Source organism: Centruroides sculpturatus, unplaced genomic scaffold, assembly GCF_000671375.1.
Source record: "Centruroides sculpturatus isolate CEXI.00-Female unplaced genomic scaffold, Cexi_2.0 scaffold109, whole genome shotgun sequence".
In the NCBI taxonomy this organism is placed as follows: Eukaryota; Metazoa; Arthropoda; class Arachnida; order Scorpiones; family Buthidae; genus Centruroides; species Centruroides sculpturatus.
In genome coordinates, this window is record NW_019384440.1 from 300,984 (window position 1) to 328,772 (window position 27,789).

The window sequence follows — 27,789 nt, forward strand, 5'->3', positions numbered from 1 at the left end:
AACAAAAAAAATATATTGAAAAATATAAAAACAATAAAAAATTATACTTCAGAAGTTAATTTAGTATCAAAAACGTAAAATATTTGAGTAGCACAAGACATAGCCAAAGATTGCAGCGCCATAGCACTGGCGAAAATTTGCCGACTGGAATTCTTTCGGATAATTGACTTTCGGATAATCGACGCTCTACTGTATTATTTATTGTGAAATTTTGCCGCCCCTGCTGCCCCCACTACGCTACGCCCCTGTTTCTCGGCTGTTGCGAGATTTTATTTAGAAAATAACTTTTATATTTTCAATTATATTATAATAAATAAAATTGTGTGTGGCGCCATCTGTTATGAAATTTTGTTATGTAAATTTTTCATATTTTTAATTATTATAAAATGGAAAAAGGTTTAATTTTAAGCGTAGAAATGAGTTTTATAATTAAAAAAAAAATTATAAATGCTAGTAACGAGTAAAATCTTCACTAACCCCCTTTCTTGACCTTTAATTACTAAAGTTTAAAATTGAAATAACGTTGGTATTTTGATCTATTTATATAGACCTTGGCCGTACATGCAGACATTTCGTAAAACGTAACTTTTTTGACTGAAAAAAGAAGAATTTTTAAGGTGAAATTAAAAATATCGATAAAAATCTATATCTCGGGAACAAATGAACGGAACTCGAAGAAATTTGATACGTAAGTCGTGAAAAAATAGTAGATGACAATGATATTCATATTTTGTCCGAATGACGGGTATATCTTTAGTTTTTTAATAAAATGTGAATTCAGATAAACAGAAAGTGTTTTGATTTCAGTACAGTAAGTTTTCTTTCGTTTTGTTCGTTCGTTCGCTCGCTTACTTGACAGTTTGCTTTTATTGTCAAGTAAGCGTATCGTTTATTTTTTATCAATAGCACATGCACGAATACACCGGAAATCATGCTTCCGTCAGAATTTGAATTATTGGTAAAGTATTATTAATAATATATATATATATATATATATATTTAACTTTCGTGTGTTTTGTCCACATAAAAGCCAAATTTTAGAAAATACTGAGATTTCTAGCTTAAGGTTAAGTTGCTGATAAAATGATATAGAAATACCTTTTTAGTTTCACAATAGGTAAAGACAATTCCAACAACTTGAAGATTACACATATGTTACTTAATAAATTGTACACATATCGGGATGATATGGAATAAGTTGCAGTGATTAAATGTTTGCATATAATTGTAGCTATAAAAATAACAATAAATTTATTTTAATACGGTACTTCACTTCAAACAATTTTCAGTTTATTGATTGAATTTTATTTCATATATATGTAATTTTTCTAATTTTTATTTTAGAATTCTGATTCGGAATATGTAGAATCAAACAATCGGTTGCCAGAATTTGAAACACAGAATAGGTATGTTTATATTTGGCCAGATGGCTGAGCGGTCAAGGTAGCAGCCTATCGCTCTGAGAAACTCAGGATCGAATCCAAACGGGTCGAGAGGAATTTTTCGGTGGGGTCCGTCCGGATATGTCAGACCCCATACCTCACCACTCGGCCACCCCATTTAGGGTACGTACCCTAACTGTGTACCAAATTTTAACTTTCAACTCCTAACCGTTTGGGCTCTGCGCTTATTATTATTAACATTATAATTATTATTATTATTATTATTATCCTGATATAATAAACTCAAAACAGACATTTAAAAAATAATTATTTCACAATAAAAACAACATTTCTTATAATAAATATTTCTATGATAATAAATTAAATCAAAATTGCAATATGAAGTATCTTGAATATTTAATGCATGTCTTTAAAAAATAATTTTAATGTAACATTAAAAATAAATTGTTATGTAAATTTTATATAAATAAAACATATATATGACCATGGTTTTAATTATATGAAGTCTATTATAAAATTAAAAACATATTAAATTATGTGTATATGAAAAGCTACATCTTAATTGCTAGGAATGTAAGATTTCATATTTAGCTTATTATCTTGTAAAAAAAAACAAAGAATGTAAACTCTGAGATAATAAAGTAAACAGGGGGTTAAATCTGGTGCTGACTGGCTGTGACAACTTGTTGCTAACCTGTTTTGCATATTTTTTAATTTTGTATTTTTTCCATGTAGGTAAAATTTATTATTAATTTTTTTTATTATAATGGTATACATTTATTTTTATCATAAGGGCATCAGGTCATCACAATTTGTCAGTTTGTTTATGTTAACTTTGTATGCATGGAATATTGTGTATTAATTATTATGTAGTACTGTATTGATGCATTGGTAACTGTATTTATGTATTGTTATTATTTTTATGTATTGGAAATTGTAATTATGCTATGGTTATTCTGTTTATGCAATGGATATTGCATTTTATGTAATAGTTATTGTATTTACAAATGATATTATACACTGACTATTATATTTTATGTATTGGTGTTTGTTCTATACTTGATAATATGTTTCTTTGATGTTTTGTTTACTTTGTTCCCCATACAAAGGGTAGAAAACCTTGTACTAAATAAATAAATAAAGTGAACAGCTAGTATCTCAAGAATAAAAAACAACAAATAACTGAAGTTAGACAAGATTTCTACAACTTGATAAGATATTCTAAACAGATTTTTAATTTCCTTTTATTACACGCATTGAAAACAAAATTCAATCAAGGCAGTACTGAAATCAAATAAAATTTTATTAGTGTGAACACAACAACAATGGTAATAAATAATTACATCATCATAACCAAATGGACAGTTTTCAGTGGGACAAAAGTAGAATTTAAAAGAACCTTTAGTACCTTTAGGACTTCCTCTTGCCTGAATACATGGATCAAATGGTCATGCATAAAGGTATACAGACACCCTACGTTATCCTGAAACAAATTTACCTACAGATGTTGTAACTGTTATTCCAGATCTATTTGTAGATGGCTGAAGCTTGCAACTCATTTGGACCCACAAATGCTTAATAAGCAACAAAAGCAGATCAAATAGGCCAAGGAAATGTGGTAATGTGATGGAGATATTCCTTAGAAACCTAAGCTATGTGCAACCAAATAATATCTTGTTAGAAAATGACTGTTTACAGCCTGTCTAAAAAAAATAAAGGCAACAAGAGACAGCACAGGATTTTCTAAACACATTTCTGTGTCATCATTCTCACATTAATATTAGAGGTGACTGACTGTGATAGAAGGCTCCCCAGACCAGCAAACTGGCAATGAAGGCAGTGTGTCACTCAACAGTAAAGACAGAATTGAAGCACTCATCACACACTAATATGGTGGTCAACCATTCTCAAACAGAACCAGGTTTCATTATTTTTAAACAATACACTGCCAAGTCATAGCAAACCACATTTCTCTGTCATGGTACTACTGTAGACAAAGCCACTAATATTGGAGTGCTAATGGCAGGACACTTAACAGTTATGGTGCATGCACCTTTGCCTCTCTACTAGTCACCTGCCAATGACACAGGAAAAGACAAGGTTCTGTAGTAAAACTTTCATCTGTCTCTAGATGGCAGACAAAGACACTTGCAGCTGTTCATGTTTGTCACACAATTAGATAATCTTTTTTTTTTTTGTAATCATCCAGAGCATGCTTGCCATGTATGTATGCCCTCATGTATCCATTGCACCAACACCTGCTCACAGTCAGGTCAGATTGTCTTTGACTGTATTATATAGTATTATATAGGCATACCTAGCATTCAAAGACCTTTAAACAACAGGTACACTGAAAATTCTGAACACATAGTAATCCTCCATGAGCTTGTTCATAGTACACTAGGGTAATGGATTTTAAGGCTCTCTGGGGACATTACTAGGTGTGCAATTAGACTTCAACTGTAACCATTTACATACCTAAAACATAATGTAATTGCATTTACAGTAATTTCTTACTCATATTCAGGTACATAACTTTTTTGTCAATTAATATTTAATGTTTCACAATTAACTGAATGAAATAACAGATATTCAAACTGATATAAACAAGCTGAATATAACAATTTAATTTACTAAAAATAACAATAGTTATTATTTTTAACATGTTGTTATTGTTATTTTATAATTCTTATATAATCTAAAAGAGGAAAATACAATGTAAAACTACCTTTAACACAAGTTAATAAATTATCTTTCAAAATTACATTTCATATTCAAGTTTTTCTTTAGACAATGTCTAGATCATATTTAAGATCATGTCTAGATCATAATGTTTTATATATATGTTTTAATATAGTATTATTATTTTAAGATAAGTCAATCTTAAAATATGGTATTGATTTACAACCTAGATCGTATGTGTAAAATATTTCACATATATATAATATCTGAGTCACTAAAACATATAAAGTTCTTGGAAAATATACATCAAGATGCTTAAATGAATCAATACTTAAATTAAATTAAAGAATAATTTTAAATTACCTCATAAATTCCCTTAAAGGAAGTAATTAGTTTGCTCAACATTGTGGCAACAATACTAGCAATATGTACAAATGGACCCTGAAATATATATATACATGTATAATAAATAAGTTTACAAAAATCAATTTAAAGCATTTTGAAATTTTTATAAAATTAGATGACTATTAATAATTATTAAAATTTATTCAATCTAAATAGAATTCATATGAAATTTGTTCCAAATTTTATTCAAATAATAAAAACAAATGTAGATTTTCAATCATTTAGTTTTGTTTACTACTTTAAATGCAAATCTATTTTAGATTAATATCATTTATCTAAAATTATTATTATTTCTATGACTCTAAAATCAGTTTCATTAAAAAATAAGTTAATAACTGTTAAATTTTTGATTTGAATAGCAATTTCATAAGATTTTATGATCATATTTTTTCTGACATATTAAAAATCTCTGATTGAATTTTGTCTATTTTTGAAAACACCCATGCCATTAGAACTTCTTGATTATAAACATGACATTCACCTCAACAAAATTTTTTGACATTTGAAATTTTACAAATAAAATCTTATTGAACTTGAAAATTTCATAAAGAACATCTTTCTTCTAAATCTTTTATTCCAAAATTCAAAATTAATGAGAAGAGCTTTTATGTTTAAAAAAACTTCATTACTATGCATTTAAAAGATCAAAATATAATAGATATGTCAACAAACTTTATATCAAAAAATTATTTTCTAAAATTATATATGTGATGTTTTGTATTACTATTCCTAAAACGTTTTGAATAGTTCTTGCAATTTACAGCTTTAATTTCTCTATTAAAATATTGTTAACTAAATAAGAGGATTTATAAAATGGTTACAATTTGAATTTTATATTTGTACAATACTTGGAACTTTGATGAAAAGTATAAGGAAATTAACATATATTTTTCACTCAGTAATAAATTCAAAAAATAAAAAGTTAATGAAATCTTAAAATTCAAATCTCTCATTTAACTTGAAATTTCTGACACAATGAATTTTAAAAATAATGTTAATACAGTACTAGTCCAAATAAAACCAACTTCCAAAATTCTGGAATTACCAGAAAACTGGCTATTTTTGAAACTAGCTAGTTTTGAATTTGGTGGCTAGTTGGTTGGCTATACTACAGGTGTAGTTCACCAAACAGTAGCTTTTTGTTTTGTTTTCCATGGTGTATGTATTGCATGACACCAGCCCAATGTGACTGTTGGCATACAGTATGTTAAAACAGTTTTGGCCTTTATTTTTCATTGTTTATTTTAAGTATACATTTAGCCTGTGTCCAAAAAACCAGAATTCTTCCAGTCCCAAGCTTGCCAGATATTTGGTCCAGTACTATATAATTTCTTTCAATGCTTATGGTAGTTACATTAAAATTACAAAAAATTCTCACATTAAAATACTAAATTAAATTCATTAAATATTATCTTACTTCTTTCCCTAATGGAAGACCACTTGCCAAAGTACACGTCAATCCCACCATCTTTGATACAAGCGTACGAAGTGTTAAATACTCTTTCAACACAACACCTCTTAAAATTGTTTTCATTTCTGGTATTCCAGAACCTAAAAATATACAATTTTTTCAATAACAGTTATAACAATAAATTTTAATTTTAAATATAAATTGCATTCAGATTCTAAAATATCTCACCTTTCTCTTTTTAAATTACTTCTTGTTCATTTAGTTGTAAGTATTTGAAAAATTAGTTAAAAAGTTAATTAAATCAGAAAAGTAAAAAGCAAATCCAGAGAAAAATAGAATCATCCCAAGTCAAGATAAAGTGAAGGAAAAAAGAAAAACCTGTCAGAGAGAATATATTTAAACAATTGAAGTTTTATCATACAGCATTTTTAAACTATTTTTTTTACTACTTATTTACACTAAATCTACACTAAATAATTATTTACCTATTGCTTGTGGAGCTGCAAGATGAACAAAACCTGATGCAAAAAGTATAAGTGTCATGGGGAATGCAATCCATGCAAGATACTGCAATATTGGATGTTGAGTCAGATCTCGATAAAGCCACATTCGAGCTGAAGTAAAACAATAATTTAAAATTTTAAAAAATATTTAAAAGAATAACAAATAGCAAATTTAAAAATTACAAAATTATATTAATAAATTTATAATGAGAATAGCTTCTTGTTATTGAAAAAAAATCTTAGAATAATTTTCTTTCTATCATTTATAAACATCAGTTAATCAACATGGCTTCATTTTTTATAAATATATTTTTTTCTAACAGAATAATATTAACTATATTAACTTCAAAAAGTATTATTTGAGCTTTTGAAGTGTCCAAAGAAACTAATTTTAAAAAATTTTCAAAATAGATATCTTTACTTTATAAATGAAAATTTTCATTAATAACTTTATGAAAAAAAATACTAATAGACAAAAGTTAATTATTTTTAAGTAATATAAATTTTTAACATCTTCAAAAATTTTCCTACAAATAGTAAATCATCAGGCTTCAAGTTATGTATTAAAAGTAAAATAAAAGATTCAGTTTTAAATAAAAATTTTCATATAATTACTTAGTATTTAGCAAATAAAATATATTTATATATTGTTTTATTTATTCGTTGAAACCATGTCTTCTTCTTCTTGTTTCTTCTGGTTCAATGTCACGATTTGGTGAATTTATCGACACTTGGCAAATAATTTAATCATTTACTTTTAATTCATACAGATACGTGTTTCGGGCTTTCGCTCCTCTTCAGTCTGTTACATAGATAGGTTGTATCTTGTGTATATAGTATCTGTCAGGCACCTGACAGATACTATATACACATGATTAAATTATTTGCCAAGTATCGATAAATTCACCAAATCGTGACATTGAACCAGAAGAAACAAGAAGAAGAAGACATGGTTTCAACGAATAAATAAAATAAATAAATATCTGTCAGGCACCTCCCTGTCAGATGCCTTACAGAGACTATATACACAAGATACAACCTATCTATGTAACAGACTGAAGAGGGGTGAAAGCCCGAAACGCGTATCTGTATGAATTAAAAGTGGATGATGATAATTATTTGCCAAGTGTCGATAAATTCACCAAGTCGTGACATTGAACCAGAATGTTTATATATATTGACAACTTATGATAATATTTTTGAAGACAAAGTATAATATCTATCAAAAACTATTATTATTTTTCAATGATTAATTCATTATTAAATTAATATTTTAAAAAAATTTAACATGTAACTCTATTGTGTGATAAATTTCTTAAAAAGGATAACAAGAAAAAAATACACAGTGATACCTCAGTTTTCATTGATAATCCATCCAAAACAATCGGTGAAATCCAAAACCAAGGCAATTATTTCCATATGAATCAATGTAAATCCAATTAATTTGTTCTAGACACTCCAAATACATACCAAAAACACATTTTATAGAGAATAAATATATTGTTTAATATTAAAAACAATAAGAAATTAACATAATGTTTTTGTTGTTGTTGTCGAAACCGTGTTGTATTTATGTATTGTATACTGGCACAATGAAGTGACTTTTCTTCAACACTAGGCAACTTTTCAATCTTTATTCAGTTAGCGTAGTCTGTTTCCCTGTGTTTTGCCTTCTCCATATCTTCCTATTTTGATGTCAACTGCTGTTTCAATTTCCAATAATTCTGTTGTTGTTGTCGAAACTGAATAAAGATTGAAAAGTTGCCTAGTGTTGAAGAAAAGTCACTTCATTGTGCCAGTATACAATAATGTTTTTGATTGATCCAAATTAATAATAACTGTTCAACATCTTCAATTGTTTGCAATCTCTATTTCGTTAGCACATTCACGCCTTTCGCTACATTAGCCTCCTTTATTGCTTCCTTTTTCACCACAATGGAACTTATCATGGATGGCAACTTCCCATACATGCGACTGGTTTCAGCAATCTTTATGCTGCTCTTGTATTTTTCAATGATTTCCTTCTTCAACTTGATCATGTTCCTGGCTTTCTTCTTTGAAGGGCTGCGGGCTTTGAAAACTTTCTTTAGTGCCATGATGGAGCTAAAAGGATAGGAAAGCAATGGAATTGTTTGGCTAGATGCATGGGGTAATGCTCACACAACAAGAAACACTGAAAACACATGAATTGCCTTTTGTTTTCTCAAAATTAGCAGCGAGGTCACGAGGTCACATAAGCACACTGACAAAATTCAAGACAAACTTTTTGCAAAAAATCCACAAAAACCGAAACTGACGAAAACTGAAGTCAATGAAAACCAAGGTATTACTGTACATACGTTAAATTTATTTTCAAAACAGTATATTTATAATAAATGGATGCAATTAAATTAATAACTGTGTTAAATATGATAAATATCATCAACTCTAGATTTCTATTATTCTATAATACCTAATTAATTATATATAAATTTTTTATTTTACTATACCACTATATTTTATGGTAAATTGCAAATATCTTTGTAATTTATTTTTAATGAATTTTAAAGAGATGACAGTAAAACAAGCAACTTTTATATCTGTATCTTGGCAAGCTATATATTCAAGCAAAATGGAATTACTTACGATCTGATGTGATTTATATAAATTTTTAATTTATATATAATTAATTAGGCATTATAGAATAATTGAAATCTAGAGTTGGTGATATTTATGATATTTAACACAGTTAAATTTTATTATGTGTGTATATATCTATTCACAATTCTGTAGGGAATAATTTATCATCAAAGATAAACTATTAATGACAGAATTTTATTTGGCAAATTATATTTAAATTACTCTGACATTAACTTAAAATCTTGAACATATTATTAATAGATAATTATTAGTAGCTGTCTATAAATTCTTTTCCTAATAAAAAAATTTTTATTATTGACTATTTTTCATTCCTTTCTTCTAATATCATACAAAACAATAATGCTATTTTAGTAAAGGAGTCTAATTTCAACAGGCATTCAAATAAAAATGTCTTTCAAGACTTAAACATCATCTTCAGTATCTACTGTATAAATTCACGAAATTAAAATTACATTCCAATCAGCATTCAAAACATATTTCAAACTTTTCATTAAGAATTTAGGCAGACCTTTTAAAAATAATTCAAAATAATGTTCCAAACCTACTTCATAGAAACATGCGCAGAATAATCTTTATCTTAACACAAAATTAAAATATTTCAAAGGAACAATCAGGAACGATCATCTCTGGTTCATCTATTTGTCATGGCTTTTTCATGTCTGAGATCAGCCAGATCCATGGATATCCAATTAAATTCACTGCCTTGAGATTGAATATTTAAAATATGTTGAGTGAATATGTAGTAATTTATAACTTTTCTGCTATCCTTGTTGGATTTTGACCTCTTGTCATTTTGTTGTCTGTTTCTCTAAAATAACATACTTTTCCAATACTGTAGTTGTTTTGCCTTTTCTAATGTCTTTTTTGTGTTTCTGTATTCTTGTTTTTAGAGAATGACATATGATATCTACATACGATGTGTGAGTTTAATGTTCCATTGTAGTTACTGAAATCATACACTCCATTCTTCTGTTCATCTGGGATCTTATCTTTTTGTTGTTGATCAGGTGATAAACAGTTGGAGACATGTAGTAACAACTTAAATACCGTTATCTGTAAAGTGTTTACATACTATTTTTGTAGAATCAATACATAATCCAGTATAGTAACAAAAAAGAATGAAATCCTACTAATTAGTCAACTAACTTTCTTAGACAAACAAAAATCATAAAATTTGTAGAGAGAGCAAGGGAATACTTAACAACAAATAATGTAATAGTTCATGTATTTATTATGATATATCAATTCTTTTAAAACTTAATCAATTTGCAACATTAAAAATATATTCTAAAACATTTTAACAGATTTTTCTTAATGAAATTATATTGGTTATTGCTTTTAATATTTGACTAATATACATTTTATTTGAAAACAATTTGATACTAACTTGTAAGACTGAAAAAGAACAAGAACTATCACTTTTTAAAGAGTATATTATGAATATGTAGAGAATAATAATCCAAATTAATATTTAGAATCTAAGAATATCTTCTAATTCATGTTAAAATATAAATAATAAATATTACCAAATGTAAATAATAGATATTTCGTTCTCAATGGCAAAGATAAAATATCAATATTAACAAATGATATTTTGAACAACTTTTTCCCTTTGATAAGCAACTTAATGTAGAAATTCCAGGATTTATTTAGGCAACAAATCATAGTTCTAAAAGAATTTCTGCTAATTATTTATATTTAAATACATCAATTCAATATAATAAAATATTTAAACTTTATATTCAAGTCTCTAATTTCAGTATAATTACAAATAGTCATTTCTCTCTCAGACATTAGCATGTTTGAAAATGAAAATTCTAAACAGAAGAGCTTTCATTATTATTCAATATTACTTTTAATAAATTTACTGATCTTTTACATAGTCTATCATTATTTTTAAAATGATGATTCCTGAAAATAAAACTTTAATTATTAAAATTAAAGTTTTATTTTTAATAAATAAAATTTAATAAACAAAAATTCCTATTTAATAAAATATTCAATTATACAAAATTACAAAAATAGTCACCTTTCTGACAGATTGAAATTCCATAATCCATCGTGAAACTAAGAATAGAACATATAACTCCTAATAAAGTTAAGAATATCCAATCTTCTCCTAAATGGGCAAATGTATGTTGCCAAAAACTTGAAAAATAACCTATAACAGAGTAAAAAAATATATTTTAAAAATTTTAAATTTTGAAAAATTGAAACATATTTTATACATGTAAAAAAATAAATAATGTACTAATAAAAAATCTTTGATAATCTGATGAAACAGATCACCAAAGTCAANAACTTTTGAGCATAATAAAATATTCAATTATACAAAATTACAAAAATAGTCACCTTTCTGACAGATTGAAATTCCATAATCCATCGTAAAACTAAGAATAGAACATATAACTCCTAATAAAGTTAAGAATATCCAATCTTCTCCTAAATGGGCAAATGTATGTTGCCAAAAACTTGAAAAATAACCTATAACAGAGTAAAAAAATATATTTTAAAAATTTTAAATTTTGAAAAATTGAAACATATTTTATACATGTAAAAAAATAAATAATGTACTAATAAAAAATCTTTGATAATCTGATGAAACAGATCACCAAAGTCAATAAAATACACAAAACTGTTTTCAGCTTCTGCCTTCTTTTCTTATAGCAAGTCTAATTTTGTTTAAAAATTCATCAATGTATTTGTAAAGTTTGATACATAACAGAATCATAAATTAATTTGTTTTGTGTACATTGTGATAATTGAAGTTTGATTAAAAATAAAGATTAAAATTTTAAGACCCCATAAATCTGCATTTATTTAAATATTTATCTTAATATTAAATAATTATATATTTATATAAAGAATATTAAAAACCAAGGTTTGGCAATTAAGTTTCAACTCCTTTATTAAATTTCAAAAACACAAATATTTAAATATATTTTCAAATACTGACCTTAATAGAAAAATTTATGCTATAATTACTATAGAAAAAACAATTACACTCCATACGATTTATGTATATTATAATACCCTTTGCATATCTCTTTCATACTACACTCCATAAAAAATATCAGCTTTGAAGAATTTATATATATTCTGATAATATATTATATTTCACATGAAATTTATATGAGGCTTTCTTCGGGTATAAAAAACATTTTGTTATTTTTAGAAAAAATAGATTTTTAAATTACAATGTGATTCTTTCTATTCAGATGAGAAGTTAATTTATGAAGACATTTGTTCTCATCTGAAACAATTATTAGAAAGAAGTGAATAATAAATACTGCAGATTGAAAAATTTTATTTATTCTTTTTCTATTTTTGACTAATTAATATAAAAATTATATTGTAAGAAACTTTTAAACTTTTTCTATTATTTCATATTTGCCCCATTTATACTTTAAATAAAAACTTACTGTATTTACGCTTATTTACACACAAATAAGAACATGCTCTTATGTTTGACAGCTTGTTTGGGCTTATAAGAGAACTGCACCAATGCATCATTGTAAATTAAATGTAAATGTACCAAAACAGTAATTCAGTGGTATCTCTGTGGTAACCATTATTAAAAATAAAAAAAACTTCTGAAACTATAAAAAAGTTTTTTAAAATGGTGAGTATTTTTAGTTACTTTGCAGAATATAGTGCCATTTTGCCCAATCTATAAGAATATACTCTTATACACACAAAATTATGGTAACTAGTTCAATAAGAATATAATATTCTTTTTCCACATTCCTATTCAAAAAGCTTTAGTTTTTCTTATCTTTCTTATTTAAATATGAAGTCATCATACTGTAATTTATGCAATAATGCAAACAAAATTTCAAAAACTTGTAACTATAATTATAAAAAATATATATAAAATTAAATGATTTTATTTTTAAATAAAAAAATTATAGATTTTAATGACTTTAACAAAGATTTCTATTGTAGATTTAAATAAATGATATTGAATTTTTTAGCTTAAAGCATTATTGAAGATATTTTTTAAGCTCAATTAAATTTAAGCTTAAAAAGTTTTTGTATTATAAAAATTCTTTTTTTATATTTTTTAATTTTAGAAACATAAAAACAACATATGTTAAACTATTTCCCCATATATATCTTTACAATTTAAAAATTATTTGACCTTTGAAAATTAAAAAAAAAACAAATAAATAAAAACTGACTTTAATATAAACAATTTAATTTTTATAAAATTAATTTGTTTTCACACTAACAAAAATTCAATCCATTCAAGAAATGAGTTTGTGAAATCAATATTAATAGAAATTAAAATTTAATTACCTTTGCAAATCCTTTGCCATTTACTTTTATATTGTTTTAATTCTCTTTCAATTAATTTTTCTTCTTTTCTTAATAATTTTTGAACATGTTTTATTCGAAATGCTTCTGCTCTAGCATATTCTTCTAAATTTTTTTTGTAATGACCAAACATCTTAAAATATAAGAAAACCTTTTTAATGTATATTAACTGAAATTTAATGTATTAATTATTATGATACTATTATTTATTGTAATATCAATATTCATATTTCATTTAATTATAGAACTTTGATAAAAAAAAATCATGCTAAGACATTGGTAAATAGTTATACAAGTCACTGTAAATTTCAGATTGTAATAAATTGTTGGCTAGTCAATTCTACAGCTGGTATTTAAGAATTATTAATATAAACAAAAGATAATTTTTTTTCATTGTTTAAAACTTCATTACAATAATCTGTCAATACTTATACAACTTAAACTTTGAATACGTAATCATAAAGTCCAGATGAACAACATTAATGTTACATAAAGAATTGTGGTATTTGTGTAAGGAGAACATGCTGTCTATATTTCATTTATTTGTTAAATGTAAAGAAATACATTTAATGATTTAATAATTTAAATATATGTCTAACGTTAATTTTGATAGAATAAAACAGGATAATTCTTGTTTATTATTTCGTAACTTGTTGGGAATGTCTGTTATCAAAATAATGTTTCAATAATTGATGGAGTATGTCATGTAATTTTTTTATTCAAGATCTGTTATTTTATAGAAAAATTATATTTGCTCATAATGTTATTCTTACAATTTTAATATAGATGACTTAAAGCTAATGGCAATAATGCTAGTTCATATATATATATACACACACACATGCATACACACACACACACACACACACGTATACTAATTATTATATATTTTTTTCCTCTAAAGATGCTTGATTCTCAATTGTTAGTAGTTATATTTGATTACATAAGATAAGTAGTAGATGATTATGTAATCAAAATATATTTCATTTTTGTTTACATATTCTGAATTGACTGATTTTATTAAACACTATTTTAATATATAGTTCTGTCATACAGAAAACAATGCCTTTAATTTAAACAAATGACAAAACAAACTTAAAAAAGAGTATAGATACATAGCCAAATGATCACCTTAAATACTCAGGCTTTGTAGTCTGAGTATTTAAGGCAATCGTTTGGCTATGTATCTATACATATACCAGGCTTTGTGTTGTTCAATATACTTAAAAAAAGAAGCATTTCATTATTTATTTTTCATTATATCAATTCACATTAACCTCTAAACATTATAAAGCCATAAATTTCAATGGATGTAAGATAACCAAAATAAACATTTTTAAAGACAGAATGATAATTTTTTATCTATCATTTTTCAAACTGATAATTTTATATATAAAAAATAATAGTAGAAAAATACAAACAAATATAAAAGTATGATATTTTTCATGAGAGAATCAAATTTAATATTATTAACTTTATCAATAATTTTTTTATAAAATTAATATTAAAATATTTTAAAATAAAATTAAGCATTTAAAATTTTGAAAACAAATTTTTTTACATTTATTTAAAAATAAAAATGAAGTTAATGATAAAGTAAGGATTTTAAACTTTGTTTGGATTTGTTTGTATTCATATTTGTTCACAAATATTATATTAATATAAAATTTATGCATTAAAAAATAATTTTTTTAGTACACAAGTTATATTAAAAAGCAAAACAAATTAATAAAATTACAAAAAATAGCTAATATATTTAAAGTAAATTAATATTATAATATTAAATGCTTCTTTTCTTTTACTTATTTATATCTTTTAATAATTTTATCAAAAATATCATCTTAAATAAATTTTCTTTTGTAATTATTTTATTTAAATGCTATGTATAATATGTTCTGTTTCTTAATTAGCTGTTAATTATTAATCTGTTAATTATAAAACTTGTTTTTTTTTATATTAAAATATAAAGATTTATAGTAAGTTAATTATGCTATTATTCATATAAATAATAAATTATATATTGTATCAATTTATTTCATTCTTAATTATTTACTTATCTTATAAAATAATTAAAAATTTAGCTTAAAATATCTCTCAAAATAAACTGAAAAGTGTTTTAAACAATAATGTTCAAAAATTCCTCTTTATCAAATTGTCATGCATTACATAAAGATAAAAGTATTATAATTAAAATGTCTATTCATTGAATTATATTAATTTTTCATAAAATTCATTCTTAATACTGATCTAGTTTACTACTACTACTCGGTTTTTTATTGATAATTTCATATTTTCAGACATAAGTTTCAAAATGGTGACATCATGGAAAGATCAGTACACATATTTTGAGTGGTTAGCAATGCCATTCAATGAATGTAAAGTTTTTTTTTGTTTTGTTCCGAATAAATTTGATTAAAAAGATATGTGAATTCTAAAACATCAAAGCAATTTTGTTTGTGTTTCTTTTAAATAGTTTATGTGTGGAGTTGTCACAGACTATGATCTATCTTATTTATTGTAAATATAATATATAATGAGCAATTATTTATCGTGACAGCATCACAATGCCAAGATGCAAATTTTAATCATATTTTTAATTTATTTCATTTAATTAAAATATATGCTCTCCACCTCAAATTAGTAATATCTTGCCTCTGTACATCATACTTTTCCATTAGCAATGGAGTTGTGCTGGTCATCTATTTAATACCTTTCAGAAGAAAAGTTTTGAATTGAAATAATGTGACTTCTAGTTTGCATCCACAGTTCATATATAGTTAATCAGGACCTCCTGCCCCTAAGGTTTCCGTATCTGGTCTTGTCTTTTGTCTATCTAACTTTGTTCGCAAGACTAAGGAAAGACAAATGAAAGACAGTGGGAATTTATAGGTCTACAATTTTTTCAAATTGCAGCCAAATATGTGTTTCTGATTATTGCCTTGATAAAATCTAAAATTATACAGAAATCTAAAATACTTATGTATATTTTGTTTTGCATTTTTCTTTAATTATATTTTAAAATATCACAATAAATATATTTATTCACATATTGAAAACATTCACTATATTTTCCATGTTTATCTCAAATTATTTTCTTCCAAATCCCATGTATCTCAAATTATGAACCTAAGTGTCAATTACAAATTTAAAGCTCAGTGACTACATTTTCATAGCATAAATTGTAGTTGAGAAACATCTCTTGCAATACAGTTTACAGTTGTAATTAATGCTGCTTTTCTCTGATTGGCTGTGAGTTTGGCTTGTGTCTTATTGATTGAAGAAAGTCAAACATCGGAAACTATGCCAAACTATTTCTCTTAAGGTATGTTAAAAAGGTTTTATTTATACTTAATGCAGGTATGTACTGTACTTGCTATTGTATTAATTAATAAAATGCTGTACCTACAATCAAACCTATCACTATTTACTGTGTAAGACCCTCCATATCTCAAAACCTGTCTATCTCTACTTTTTTTCTTGTTTCTGTAAGATCTGAGTCAAACAGATTCAATTTATTTTCAAATATTTATGGACTTTTAAAATTCATCTTTTATCACATAGACTTAACAATCAGCGGGACCCTAACAGTAACATTCTTTCTTTTTGATATTTATATATTAAATTATAAGAAATATTATTTAAAAAATTATTCCATATTTCTTTAAATTTTAGCTGTTTTTATAATGTGAAATCAAACTACTTCAGGTCGGTATGTTATTTTCCAGTTTTTTCTTCCTCTTGTGTTATAAATCACCAAACAGTCGCCTTAATATCGGGCTATAATATGGCATATTATAGCCTGATATTAAGGCGATCGTTTGGTGATTTATTATATATTTCTCGGGCTTTGTGTTGTTACTCTTGTGTTATTTTTTAATTCTTAATAATAAATAATTCTTTTATCTCAATTTTTATTTATGTGATTTAGGGTGTTGTTAAGTTAATATTTAACTATTTTAATCTTATTTTTATACAAAGATGAATCCAGAAGTAAATCTTATAGGGCAATTTTTAATTTATATCGTGAAGTATAAGTTTTATTGCTTTAATAATTTCTTAAAATAAACTATACAAACTCAAACATAAAATGTAACAAAACTGAAAGGTAACTATAAAAATATAAAAATAGACATTATTTGAAAGAAATAATGAAGTTCCTGTTAGCATAAAGACCTCTAGGTCCATTCCTGTTTATATGTAATTTATATTGTCCATGTATATGTATATGTAATGTATATTGTTCTGTCCATGTGAGAAAAAAATGAAATTTTGTACATTATTACTTTACAACTTTCTAAAATTTATTTTAAGAGAAATATTTCAAGCTGAATTTTTCATTAAATACAATTATAAAATAATAAACGATACATTAAGAATAAAATAAATAGATAAAAAAATATTTTATGTTTGTAATTAAAATAATTAAAATTTTATGAATTATATGACTAGCTAGATGACTCACTGTAATTTTAGTAATAACTGTTTAAAATAATTATTCTTCAGCCTAACAGATTGTATATATGTTCTATTAACATTTGGATAATGTTACAATTAATGAAAACAAATGTTACGTTTCTTAGAATTTAAATACATTTCATAAATGGCACTGAAAAACTTTATGAACATTATATAGGATATATATCTTAATTGTATTGTTTCTAGAAACCTAGAAACAATTTTTTTTTCTTTCAATTTTATATTATTTTCTGAAAGAGGTCAAATATATTAGTACTAACAACTTAGACCAAGATTCTTATTATCATATATTCCTTACAAAATTTCTAATGTAAGAATAAAAAATGTGTAATAATTTAGAAGTTAGAATCAGTTTAAATAAATTAGTTAAAAATATTCCTTAAATTATTATTTATATTATAATTCAGTTTTATTTTACAGTAGAACCTCGAAAACTCGGCTCTCGATAACCTGGCACTCCGGATAACTCGGCCACACCCTGGCAGGGCAAAAAAAATCCTTAGTTAATTAATTTTCATTATAGACAGCTTTATAAAAGTATAAAACCTCTCATAAAGTATTTTTCTGAGGTGTCTTATCAGGTAAATTACTGTACACAGTGTATTCATTAATTTTCATTTTCATGTAGTAAAGGCTCTATGCCTTCATAAAGGACGTACTTTTCCTTTGTTTAAGGGTATTTGGGCAGTTTATTCTCTGTTATATTCTCAAGTAAACAATACATACAAGTACAGTACAGTATTTTCTGAGGAAACACTCGTACTTATTTTTTTTTAACCCCATTCCCGATAACCCGGCATTTTCACAAACTCGGCCACCCTTCGGTCCACATTAGGCCGAGTTTTCGAGGTTCTACTGTATTACAATGACAATTTTCATGCTAATGACTAATTCTCAATGGATTCAGTTTTGAAATATATGTAATTGTTTTTTTAATTACAATAAAATCTTGTTAAGTTGAAGTTTAAGTGGTAAAAAAATTCTGAGTTAACAAGTTTGATACTCAATTTTCTGAAATATTTTATGGCCATGAGTTTCCTGTTATCAACCATTTCTCAAGACTATTGACAGAATGATTACAAAATTGTTTACAGTTTATGGCACTTTTCAGTATGTTGTCAAGGCACTCCCTTGTGTCCTAATCAGAATACCAGTGACATACTGTATCAGTAGAGACATTTAATTGTCTTGGGCCCTAGGAACAATGGTAAATTTGAGCTTCTTTTTCATATACCTGATAACTACCCATAAGTAAATTTTAAGTGAAGCAATTTCACTTAATATCAATTTTACTTAGTTAATTTTTTATCTGCATTTGCAAATTATGCATTTACAATACAACAACAGTTTAAATAAGTCAGAATCAGATCAGAAAATGCATGAACCTGGCTGAATCCATAATGAATAAAGAATTTTTTTTTTATTTGGGTTCTCTTCATGCCCACAGGACAGAAAGCGTAAAAAATTTGACTAGATTAAAAGTTATAAATTGAAAAAGTTCATTTTAAAATCCTTCTTCTAACTTATGTTTGTAAATTGTTTTACAAAAATCTGATCTGAAAAAAGTTTTTTTTTTACTCTTTCTACTTCATGAGCCCTAAGGCTCTAACGGGGTCTTTTTTTTCAAAGTAGAACCATCATGGATTCTGTCAGATCCATATTGGGACAGTCAGGTGATGATGCTTGACATATCCAGAATGAAACAGCTCTGAAAAAATTCTTTGGATTTTTCAACCTGCAAGGATGTAATATCAGGTCCCCTAGATCATAGGTTAATTGATGTCTTACAGCTTCAACCATCTGGCTGGCAATACACAAAGGGGTTTGCAAATAGACAATTTTGGAGATTGTAAAAGCACAAAAATATTAATTCTAGTTTTGTTGCTGGGCTAGCAGATGGGCTGAGGTATTATTAATGTCCAGCAGTCAGATGACTGAGTGATAAAGATGTCAGCCTATCTGGGGAACCAAGAACAAGTCCAGATGAGTCAAATAAACCCTTGTAATTTTTCAGAGGTGGTCCATGCTGAATATGTCATATACCATCTCTCAACATATGGCCACCCCATTGTGGGCTACGCTGAACCCATAATGGGCTTGATAAAAAAAGCCCTCTTACTGCAAACAGTGCAGGAGTTTTTATAAATATAATTAAAATGTACAGTAAGGCAGTTATTTCACTTATTTATAAAAAAATTTAATTATTTGGTATATTTTTGTAAAACAGAATTAGTACTATTGTTTTTTTTTTACATCTTTCCAGGCTGCAAGCCTCCATTTACTGGGTCCCAGGCAGTTGCCTAATTTGGCTAATGGTTAAAATAACTATCAATAAAAAAGATGTCAACACAAGATTGTGTTTGGCATGGAACTGTAGCATTACTTTCTTTATGAATACAGATGATTAAGGTAAACAAACGCTACAGTTAGCATTTGTTTATCTTAATTGTCTGTATTCATACAGAATATAAGAGAAAGTGAAGATCACAGACCTAAAAAAAGCAGAGGTTACACAGGAAAATAGGTTCAAGTTAAATGTACCATAATTTCAACTTAATCAGATTGTATTATTTGAAAAACCCTATATACTGTGCCTGGGACCTATAGAAAGATTCAAGTTAATGCAACTTCAAGTTAACACAGTTCAACTTAACAAAGCATTACTGTATTTGTTTGTACATTGTAAAAACCATTGTTATATATGTTATATATAACATATATTGTTTTAACAATATATTATATATTGTTATAACAATGTTATATATAACATTGGTTTTTACAATGTACAAACAAATTGCTAATTGAAAAGTCTAAAATAATCTTTAGAATAATCTAAAATAGGACAAAGATTTTTTAATTGATGATTTAAAATATAGTTTATTAGCAACACAAAAACTAATTATTTATTTTTAGATTTAATTTTTTTCCTTCTATAAAAATTATAAACCATAATTTTTTGCATATTGTTAAGCCATAGTGATTAATTTTATTAATTAATTAAAATCAATGTTTATTATAATTGCATTTTTATAAATTATATAATAATTAACTATTATATAATATTTAATAGTTCAGAGTTTTCAGCTAGTAGATCTTCAAAACTAAGCTTTTTACTAGTGATAAATTTATTCTTCTGAAGACAATTTTAGAGAATTTATTTTGAAAAAAGTTTAAATTAAAACATTCATTCCATCAAATAAAATACTTATACTGTATTGAATAGAGATTAAAATTTATAAATATTCTAATGACAAAATCATTTTTATCATGATTATCATTATTATTCATCTAAAAATAAATTACTTGAAATGAAATTAATGAGACATTAATTTGAAATCAGATTTTAAATATTTTATAAGTTAAACAAAATGTCTCAAATTATAAAAACATTTTTCTATATTGAAACTGAGAATAAATACTTATTTATTTTTACATCTAACATGTTTTATTTATTTGATATAATTGATAATGCATGCAATACAATTTTCAGTTGCTTTAACAATACATTATTTAGTTATTAGTCAAGAGTATTAATATATATAATAAAATTTATAAAAAGATTTGAAAAACTTTTCAAGCATCTTCCTAAGTNCATTTTAAAGACAATAAACTTGTTGTTGTTGTTTATTTTCCAACTGTGTTACTGTAGAGCACAACAGGAAGCAGTAACTATTGTCATTAACTATAATATACTGTTTACATTTATATGTAAGTGTTTTATTTATTAACAAAATTTACTGGATCAAAATCACAAAATATTTTCAAATTTCTGAGAATTTTTAATGGAAATAGAAAGTCATGCTACTCGTGTAAAAGAAACTATTCATCATGATTATTCACATTAATACTATAGTAATTTCTTTTTGTTGTAAAGGTTTCGATGAATAAAAAAAATAACAAAAAAAGTAAAAATTAGCAAAGATGACAAAACTTCTATTTGTAAACCTTTTACCAAGTCATCAAATTAATAATGTAAATTTTCGAAACTTAAATGCTTTATCCACACAGAATGACAACTTATAATTCTATAGTAACAATTCTAAATAAAATAAATCTAACCATACAGTTTATAAAAACTGTATGATTAGATTTATTTTTAGAATAGCTTTGAAAGTTATAAATTTAATAAAATAACATATAGCCAAAATTAATTTTTAATTCAAACTATACACAAATTCAGAATGGCATTAGTTAAAAAAATAAAATTTTTCAGATGTTTTCTGTGCACTATTTTTTAAAATTTATATTACCGATTCAATACTTTATTACTTTTTACTACTAAGACTACAACAGTCACAAACGTTTTATATAACTTAAATTACTCAATGATATCTAATATTTATTTAAATCTCTTTTGATACACACAGTTCCATTTTAAATAGAATATAAAAACCAAAATAGTACCCAACTTCTTAATCTTTCAAGCAGTTTGTTTTTTGGTTTTTTTTTTATTCTATTTATTTACTATACACAATGTTTATTTAAGAGAGAGAAATGTATACAAAAAATTGAAACTATAAATATTTAAAACAATGATTTGGAGTGTTGCTACATACAGATGCAATTCATGAACAATAAACCAAGAGGCAGTTAATAGGATAAATTCCTTTGAGATGTGGTGTCTTAGAAGAATAGAAAGAATTAGTTGGATAGATAGAATAACCAATGATGAGATTATGAGTAGATTTGGAATGGAAAGAAACCTGATGGTCAGCATCCAGAGAAGAAAAACAGCAAATGCTGGGCATATAACAAGAGGATCCTCAGGGGAGCTGATGAAAATTGCAGTTCAAGGAATGGTAAAGGGTAGATGAAGAAAGGGAAGACCTAGGCTAACATGACAGGACATCATCAAAAAATGGACTGGCTCAAGCTTGGGAAAAGAATACAACTATAAAGAGTGGAGAAGAACTTGTCCATCAACTACAACTCTCTGTAAAGAGGATGCCATGTGAATGAATGTATGAATGTTTATGGTGTCAAATATTCTGTTTTAAATAAATATAATATAAATTTCTATTATATTCTTAATGATCTTATTTAACTGAAACAAGATTTATTACTTAATAAAATGTATGAAAATTATCAGGTGCACTCGGGATTTAATTTTGGGGAAGCCAAGTCGAACAGATAAAAAAATTAATTCCCACCTTACGTGACTGCTAATTCATAAGTAGTATAGAAATAAAAGACACAACACAGTATTCTATAATGTATTTTCTTTTGAGGGTGCCAAGTCCCCTTGGTCCCCCCTGTGGGTTCATTACTGAAAATTATAAATGTCAAAGTTTATTTCTAAAAGTGAAAGTTGATTTACTAACTGCTTCAGTTTTAATGTATATTTTTCTGGAACAGAAGCAATTTTCTAAGTATGTGTTGAAATGTTGTGAAAATTTTAATCATTTCAAATTATTATTATTAATTAATTAATTAATTAAACTTTCTATCATGATACATTTAATGTAACAATAACCAGAAGCAAATAAAGCATGTAATGTAATGAAAAGGTTTATTTTAATTAATTTATTTTCCAAAAAAAAAAAAAAATGATATTTCCATACAATTGTCCTAATAGGTCATTGGATCAATAGGTCAATATAACTATCTGATAAAAAAAATAATAATAATTTATCCTGTCTCCGATGGGTAATATACATAAAAGACTTTAAATTTAATTAAATTAATTATTTAAATATTAAAAAGAAAAATGTTTACCAAAGTATGTTCATAACCGAGTGCTTCTTGGTCATTTATTTGCTCTTCAGCCATGTTTATTTTGATTTAAAAACTGTAATAAAAATCAAAATAAATAATAAATAAAATACGATGTTATAATTTTCTCAAATTTCATATATTTTCCGATTAAAAACACATGGACTTTATCATTCAACTCTCGGCACAAACGTCTAGTAACATCTGATTACGATTTTTAAATTTTGAGGAAATGACGCAATAAGATTTCCTATATAAACGGAAGTGGATAATGACGTAAGCATGAGTAATTTTTATATTATTTATTTTATGTTCTATAATCTCCGAATGATATTTATAGATAAAAATTTATCACAAAATATTTATTATTATTTATTTATTTTATTTCGATAATTTCGAGTTATATTTAGTTAATCGTCTATAAATATAGCACGAGCGATTAACGTTAGTGACGTAATTACAATTTTTTTTTTTGCAATTTTAGAAAGGAATTTAGAATTAAGAAATTATCAAATATTCTTAATTTAAAAATAAATTTTTTAAATATTTATGTTGAAATTTTTTTTTAATAATTCAAATTTTTTTTTGCGCTTTAAGCTCGTGAGATAATTTTATTTCTACAAAGAAAATTATTAAAAATGAAAATTTATGCATTATTATATAAATTTATAGTGTTTTTCTTTCCTTTTTTAATATATAATTATAACCTGTAAATTGCGTGCTTTGTATTGTAAATAAAGACTTTTGGCAATTGTAGCCTTGTAGCCAGCGATGACGCAAATTTCGCTTCTTTCCTCCCTCCATTATTTAAGTGGAGACATACCTATATAATCACTAGATTTTATAATATTAAAACGTTGTCTATCATACAATCATCGAGAATTACTTTTAAGCACGCTTCAAAGAGACAATAGATTATCTATTCTCATCAAATCATTTTAAGGCTTACTTTCAAGGCTGGGTTTACAAATAAGCTAAGCTATGGCTTAGAACATCCCTCTACCCCAGAAAAAGAATTAATATATTTTTATCCTGTATTATTTGACGGAAAATATAGAGCCTTTTCGTCTACCATATTAGAGACGTAACAAATTTAAATTCGGCACTGTTTACTTTCTTCCTCATTTGCGTATTTTGCACTTTAAATCTAAATTAATTTAATGTTTAAAATTCTGTATTTTAAAATATAATTTCGAGTTAATTTGTCCTTCGTTATAAAATCTTTAATAAAATTATAATAAGAAATTTATTTGTAATTTCTGGAGTCGATCCAGATTTCCCGAATTAGATATTTGCATTTATACAATATGGATATAAGAAAATTTAATTTTATCATCCGAAGATAATAATGATGTTAAATTAATAATGGTAATTAGAGTTTTTCGAATCATGCTGATGGCCTTAGTTGATTTATTATTAATTATTGATATTTAATGATGATAAATGAAATTGCTGATTTGAGAGTTATTGAAAGTAGGTTCCTTATGAAATCTAATTGAGTATATTTCGTAAAGAATTCGTTTCAATAACTTTAAACTGAACATTTATTTATTAACTTACGTATTATCAGCAATATTTTGAAGCAATGTCCTCTAAGAAAATGTTATGGATAATGTTTCCGTAGGAAGAATAATCGACTGTTTTGTCAATTCGCAGAACAAAATGTACTATATTTTTGGTAATACACTTATCGTATTTTTATAATACATTAATGGAATAATTTGGTATGTGTTTGTATATATAAGTGAGTTTGCCCCGGTTGGATGATCAAGGACTTTAAGGAATCCGGAATTGAGTTCCAGCGAGCAGTTCTCTAGGAAGTTTTCATGGGAAATCTGCCGCGGATGTGTTATTCCTCGTCCTCACTATTCAACCGCCCCATTATAGGTCTGGCAGAATCCACGATGTACCAATTGTGGGCCCTCTCAGTGTCTACAGGCGAGAAGAGGGAAGAAAAAAGAACAGGTTTGACACCATGCTCGGGTGATACGTATTTAATATCTTGAAAAGAGGTTTTATCGAAAGCATTCTCAATATCAAGAAAAGCAGCTAACGCAATTTTCTTGACTTTTAGGATTTTTTCAACTTAAAAAACCAAATTGTATAAAACAGTCTCGCGAGATTTACCAAGTTTATAAGTGAGCTGAAGGATGGAGAGGAAGTCTACTCAAATGAGTGTAAAATTCTGAAGTATGAATTCCATCAAATGTGGTCTTTAAATGAGTTTTTCTATTATCTTTAGCATAAAAGACATTAGGCTAATAATTCTAAAATTTTTGCCTTGGATTTAGAATAGGATTTCTTGCCAGGCATTGGAATAAATATTTCATTAATCGGTCATCAAGTCAAAGATGCATAGCCAAATGCCAGACAGGTACAACACACATGACAAAGAATAGGAACCAAAATGTCAGTTTCAAATTGTTGGTGAGTCAGATTAATACTGTCAGGCGCAACTGCCTTAATAAAATTCTAGATACCTTTATTAAAAATTTTAGAAAATTTGAAATGATTGAAACTTACAGGGATTATCGTGGCATTTTTATACAGCATTTCAACTATTTCAATAGAAAAAAAAATGTATATCGGTTCGTTGAAAAATTTCGATTCTTAAATTTAGAGATTCGGAGAAAACTTTAAATAAATTTTCTAGAACAGTGTTTTTCAACTTGTGGATCGCGGGTAAAAGAAAAAGACAAGTGTTTTTAGGTCCTACACTACAATAAAAAAAACTACAATTTCAGTGAGAAGGCTCTACCTGTTTATTTTACAGTACAATTGATTTTTCGATCGATATTTAAGTCTCAACAGAAAGAAAATTAAATACGTAGTTTTTAAAATCACTGATATAGGTTTAATATGGCCCTGTGGGGGGCCGCCAGAATTTTTTAACTTGCAAAGGGGTCGCGTATTCAAGAAGGTTGAAAAACACTGTTCTAGAAGAATGCTTAGTCTTTAGAGCAATATATTCAGCCAAACGTTGATGTTTAAATATACCTGTAAAATATGCTTGTTGTCAGTTTCCAGGAATTGCTTACACATGGACACAAATCATGTTGCATGGAGAAATTCGCTGTTTAATATATATTCAATTGTCATATCCATGCATTAATATGTCACTCGTAAGCGTAAACAGGCAATAGCATATCTGTTTAGTCACGTTTTATCTGTTTGAAATATATTAGAAACTGTTGACAAGCCCAACTTTCGTGTTTACTATCAATGGTATTCAAATCTGTATCTGTTTTTACATCTAATGTATATGTTACCGCTAAAGCTCGAAATCCGTTAATGTGTACATTACCTAGCTAATCTGCAGATTAACTAGGGTGATCCGTTAAAGCTGCAAAAATTGTTCAATTTCTCAAATTACCTAGGTAATTTGCAGAGTATCTAGGTAATCTGCACATTAACGGCTTCCGTATCGTTAAAGTTCAAAAGTTTGTTTCTTTCACTTCCTTTCCCCACTCCTTCTTTTTACGTAGATAAATTTAAATCCTAGAATGCAAGCAAGCACCGAATTGGTGAGTAAAATCAAGAAAAGATTCTTCGCAAACCTCTTTAGCGAAGATTTAAAATATAATACGTAGTGTTTTAATAACAAACCAAAGTATGATTCCATAATTGAAGATGTAAAGCAAATAAAAGTTTCCAAGAAGAAAGAATCATCTCGAGATTATCAAATAATTCAAAGGTGTGATGTGTTGACTGTACGAGGCTGTGAAAAACTCATTGAGCCGTTGTCAGATGCGCGAGAAAGGTTTGAAAAAGTTTGTCCATGCCGGAGAATTGTTTGACATTCGATAAAAACTGAAGAAGACCTTGAAAAATTAGAAGATTCACAAGAGACTGTGATTATGAGATCACAGTCAAATCTTACTCAAGAGGACATTCCGTTATCCCCCGCTTCTACAGAATCACCTATAGAAATACAAGAATTTACCGATAGTAATCTTAAACTGCCTTCTATACCGTTGATTGATGATGCAGTCACGAAGAATATTCAGTTACCCTGCACCTCCAAGGAATCGCCTCTGCAAGTTGAAGAAGTCATCACTGAGTTACTCTCAACTTCAGCAGAATCGCCATCACAGTTTCGTACGGAGCCTGTAAAGAGCACTATACAAGACATAGTCTGTATTGTTTGCTCAAAAGCAGCATCAAGTGCTCACAAGTGTAAATCGTGTAATATGTTTGTTCACGCAGTTTGTGGTGAAGTAGATCCTAAAGAGGAAGGGTA

At 26.4% G+C, this 27,789-nt stretch overlaps 1 protein-coding gene across 1 annotated transcript in view; it reads right to left on the reverse strand.

The window, feature by feature from the left end:
• LOC111620125 (chloride channel protein 2-like) overlaps positions 1-23,770 on the reverse strand; it is a 52,553-nt gene extending 28,783 nt beyond the window's left edge. The window contains exons 1-7 of the mRNA XM_023361984.1: positions 23,553-23,770; positions 13,344-13,494; positions 11,397-11,528; positions 6,387-6,515; positions 5,908-6,041; positions 4,449-4,526; positions 78-152 (exon numbers count right to left, since the gene is read on the reverse strand). Of these exons, the coding sequence (XP_023217752.1) occupies positions 78-152; positions 4,449-4,526; positions 5,908-6,041; positions 6,387-6,515; positions 11,397-11,528; positions 13,344-13,494; positions 23,553-23,606 (753 nt within the window). The 5' untranslated portion in view covers positions 23,607-23,770. The remainder of the gene's footprint in view (positions 1-77; positions 153-4,448; positions 4,527-5,907; positions 6,042-6,386; positions 6,516-11,396; positions 11,529-13,343; positions 13,495-23,552) is intronic.
• Between the last annotated feature and the right edge of the window lie 4,019 nt (positions 23,771-27,789).